At 40.0% G+C, this 4,917-nt stretch overlaps 1 protein-coding gene across 1 annotated transcript; it reads right to left on the bottom strand.

Annotated features, from left to right (window-relative positions):
* Positions 1-1,384: 1,384 nt before the first annotated feature.
* On the bottom strand, positions 1,385-4,499 carry SARC_04271 (hypothetical protein; the record flags this gene model as incomplete). Its single annotated transcript, XM_014301889.1, has 5 exons — positions 1,385-1,546; positions 2,033-2,116; positions 3,174-3,242; positions 3,665-3,784; positions 4,451-4,499. Coding segments are annotated over 5 exons (484 nt in total), but the record flags the coding sequence as incomplete, so codon positions are not given.
* Between the last annotated feature and the right edge of the window lie 418 nt (positions 4,500-4,917).

Here is a 4,917-nt window from a genome sequence, read left to right as displayed (position 1 = left end):
ATATATATATATATATATATATATATATATATATATATATAGTATATATATATATATATATATATATATATATATATATATATATATATATATATGTATATATTTATATATGTATATATATATGTATATATATATATTTATATGTATATAATATTACATCATAGCATACCTAACCTTATTGCAAGCAGCAATGTTCTCGTACAACACTTGAAGAAGTCAACAGAGCACTTAACCCTCGAATAACATACCGTGGACACTTGCACTTCGTCTCGCTTTGTTCTGGCCTGATGCTCTGTCTGCAGATCATCTCTGTTCTGCTGTTCTCGCACCATATCATGCCGCCTCTCCATGTCTTTGTCTAGCTCTTGAAACAACTTCTCTCTCTGTTCAGAATGTAATCACAGATAGCCTCTGTTAAGTTTCTAACCTGGACTTCCGAGCGTACGTGAATGACACAATACATCACATAGTTGAATAACAACTACATCATTACGTATTACCATAAATAGAACCGAAAATTCAAGCCGTGCTTGGAAGCCATAAAACACAGAGTACGTGCGATAACAAACTACTGGTGCAATAGATTATCGCAATGACACCAAGAACGAAAGAAAGAGGCCTGCACGAACAGTTCAACAGTATTTCGGTGGCAGTTTGTTGGCAAATGCAGATTTAGATGTTGAGATTGCAGATACATGCGTGTGTTGGATGTACAGAAAGACACCTGACCACAATGTGCATACCACTTGTAGCTCAGCTGAGAGGCACAGATTCCATCAGGAGAGTACCAGCCAGCAGTCATACAGCGAATCAAGAGGAAGATATCAAGTGAGTGAGCATTCAGATATACTTTTGTTGCGGAGTTGCACATGTTAATAGCTGAAATGTAAGTTTTTGGTTTTGTCGATTATGTCAGCACCTCTATATCTCCGAATGTATTGGACGCAAATCCAAACCGAACGTCGGTATGTCTACTCGGATCTTTTAAACGCGTATGTAATCTTGTGTCAAGTTTTCTGAGTGCTATATTGAGATTCCGTGAGCAGTTTGTTATATCAGTGGAAACCAGTGCCAATGTAGTTTTGTTTTTGATGCTGCTGTACTTCTTCAAAACATTTTGTGCGTATATTCCTCGGCGTACCAAAACAAACAACACAGTGACACGTGATCCTATACTTTCACAGCGAGGGTAATTCCAATGTATAGAAGCTTGATAATGATAGGGCATTTAGTTGTTGTTTACGATCCTATGGAAATCAGATATCAGGAAATCCGCATACACATATCAATTTATAGGAACGATTGCGCGATCCATCTATGAACAAGGGCAAATTATTCACTCCAGACATCTGGCAATACCACTCGCTATAGTCCACAATCAACCTTAATCTAAGGCCACACAAATCATACCCATGAGGTCTCGCATGAACGGCTCCATCTCCTTTATCGTTTCCGCACATTGGCGGTAGAACGTCATGTAGCCAAACATCATCTGCACGAACCTGTCCATGATCACATACCGCCTCTTAGCCGTGACGCAGTTTACCTGCACGGGGACACCAGGGATGTACCATCAGGATTGGGTGCATGACTACTTTGCATTGGGACTGTAGTTTGTCAGTGAGAGAGCTCAGGATCTCAATGGATCCGCGAATCATGCTGTTTCTACACAACGCTTCTTCCGCAGGCCACTAGCCGAGGCGGAGATCATGACCGATTCACAATAGTCTCTCCAATAGCATAAGACACAGGGTGTGGTTGATGTACTGTTGTATACACTGTGAACCCACGTACATATGTAGATAGAGTTTATGCCTCTCTGATGATGCTAAACGCTTGTAAACTCAACTTGTGAAGTCAGAAGAAATATTAATCCAGGGACAAACAGCTCGCACGCAGTTGCTGTCAACCGCCGTTGACAGTTGGTAACACTATCAATTGAGCTGCACAGAGTCGACTAACTAGATCACGCATATGGAGTCATCTCCTATATAATTTAATTTAATATCTGTAGGAACGGATGCACACTTACTTGATAGGTGTAGTCCAATGACATGAACTTGTATATACTCTCGGTGGCTTCGTAGACATTTTCGGCCATCTTGATCTCATCCGGCTGCATGCATTGGAAGTAATCAACACAGTATATTGTAATCGTGAGCACAAGCATCCACACGAATGCTCTTCTGTATACGCTAGAAGAGCGTATATGGAAATGTTAAATGTGGCATGTCACAATAGTGGGGGTTAGGTATGTAGATGAACGATGAAATCTGGTTGGTGAAAACCCATAAGATTTGGGAGAGGCGTGACACCACATTAACCCTATGTTCTGATGTATTTCACTTTGCCATTGATTCAAAAGGTCAAGCTATGAAGGCGTCTCCTATTGTTAGCCACGTCAAACAGTTTCCCTTCCATAGTCGTATGGTGATACGTAAATACACGTCCTCTATACGTTTTCCTGTAGTCGTAGACGTATATCGCTCATACGTGCTGAGTTGGCACGTGATATTAATGTTGGTACGTTCGGGTGTATCGCGAGGGAGTGTCGCTATTCCACGTACTATAGACTACTCACGGCTGATCGTCCACTTCACTAGTTTTTCACGTAAAATATCTCAACAGTACTGAGTGAATTAGCGTTCGCGCCACCCAATCAAAGTAATAAAGACTACGCAAATAAAAATCCTCTCAGAGCAAAGCACACGTACATATATGCCCTGATTCAAGAAAATCCACATCACTGACAGCTTGTCTTATCTTTACCACGATCAACAACCACCGGTACTAACCGACATGAAGCGCATGTATGCTAACTCATCTATAAACGGTACGCATTTGAATCTACCCTCTAAATGAATCTTGTAAATAAAATAGGCCCTATCCGCCTTAGTAAAATACGCCCTATAAAAAATAGTACCTATCCACCATATTCAATATACCCCCTGAATGAAATAGCCCTTATCCACCATATTACACATACCCCCTAAACAAAATAGCCTTTATCAACCTTATTAAGTATACCCCCTAAGTAAGATAGCCCCTATCCACCTTATAAAATATATCCTCTAAATAAAATATATCCTATTCGCCTTATTAAATTTACCCCCTAAGTAAGATAGCCCCTATCCACCTTATAAAATATATCCTATTCACCTTATTGCACATACCTTCTTAAGTGAAGCACTCGCATATTTGTTGGACGCGGTCTCCAAGTCGGCGCTAATTTTCTCATACGTCTGTTGTGGAATATCAGCTGTAGGTAAGATGATGGGCCTAGGCTTATGTAGGGTTTGATAGTACTGATTGAATACTTAGCTCGCACCAACTCTGTTCGGGTCTGAATCATCATGAAGTACTGGTACTCAATTGGACAAGTCGAGACTGTGGACATGCTTAACAACTGCGAACGCCCTCCCACAAATACACATAAATGTACATATGCATCTTATATACGAATAATAAAAAACACGTGCGAGTAATATTGACAATGGAAAACGCTATCCATGGTATAGATGTATACACAAAGATACCACAATACACAGATTGTCATAAACAACTCGCCCTATGGACAGGCTCTGTTATACACACACAATAATCACGTCGCAACAATCTGTAGCTTGTTATATGATGTGCTAGTGGGCGCGTGTGATATCCTTGCCTTCTTCCCCTCCTTGAATTCGCTGAATGTGGTCTTGATGTAGTCGTTGAGTGGATCGACCAGCATAGTTTGCGTCTGCTCAGCCAATAAATTCCTGCTGGCCTCGATATCTTTGAAAAACTGTGTTTGAACAAATTAGAAACAAAATCGCATATAAATTCGATGTGCAGTTATTTCAGTAGAAACGCATACATCTATAGACGGTTGTAAAATTTTGTCGTTCGCACATACGATCCCTAGCCCATTTAGAATGTATATGTGCACATGGCAGAGAAGGGCCACTTCATTTGAATATGATATTTTTTGAGATGAGATTGAATCTGTGTCAAGGAGAGAAGCGCTCGGTCATGTAGAGCTGATAGTAAGATATTCAGAGCACTACAGCGGAGCGAAGAAACACATCTGTAGTTGCGGCATCGTTTTCTACATCTCACAATACACGAACAATGTCACTATACTATCCATTGACAACTAATCGGAGATTACATAGTACGAAAGAAGATCGCACGACCAAAGTGCCTCACGATAGTCATTGCCACTTAACCCATATGGCTACCACCAATACATATCACTCCTAAGCCTCCATATAAATAGGCATCCCCAGCACAATACATCAGCAACCAAGCACAGGCTGCACACAACAGTGCAGATCCCCATCCAAAGGAACAAGTAACGATACTGTACTATACACGCCACAATCAGTGGAAGACTTTATTAAAGGAGACAGAGCATCACTCATACGTGCCGCTGTAATTACTAACTCAATCAACAAAATAAATAGCATACCCCATGTGACTTGCGGTAAAACTTGACGGCTGTGGGATCATCAGCTTCCTGGTAGATAAAGAAATAGAGCGTAGGCAATGAGGTGATAAGTGAATACGAAAATACTGTCTTTACCCACACACGAGAAACAGGAACGAGCTCAATTCAAAGGGTTAAGGATAATTCTGTGGCAATCGGTGGACAAAAGTCTGGAACATGACAGATCGAATGAGCGAGATCGATACAGAAATATAAATTCTTGTATGAACTTGCGCATGAGTACAATGTGTATACTGTATACAATAATCAACTGCAACATGAATCGCTAAGTGCCCTATATAAGCTAACAACCTACGTAAACAAATGTGTCAACATACATACAAATAAACATACGTATACATATATATACTTCAACATCAACATAAAATGACACAAACACACACACACATATATATATATATTTATATATATATACATATACATATACA

This window comes from Sphaeroforma arctica (assembly GCF_001186125.1).
Source record: "Sphaeroforma arctica JP610 unplaced genomic scaffold supercont1.235, whole genome shotgun sequence".
In the NCBI taxonomy this organism is placed as follows: domain Eukaryota; class Ichthyosporea; order Ichthyophonida; genus Sphaeroforma; species Sphaeroforma arctica.
The sequence above is the reverse complement of the archived record's forward strand: the minus strand, read 5'-3'. Positions and strand labels throughout refer to the sequence as shown.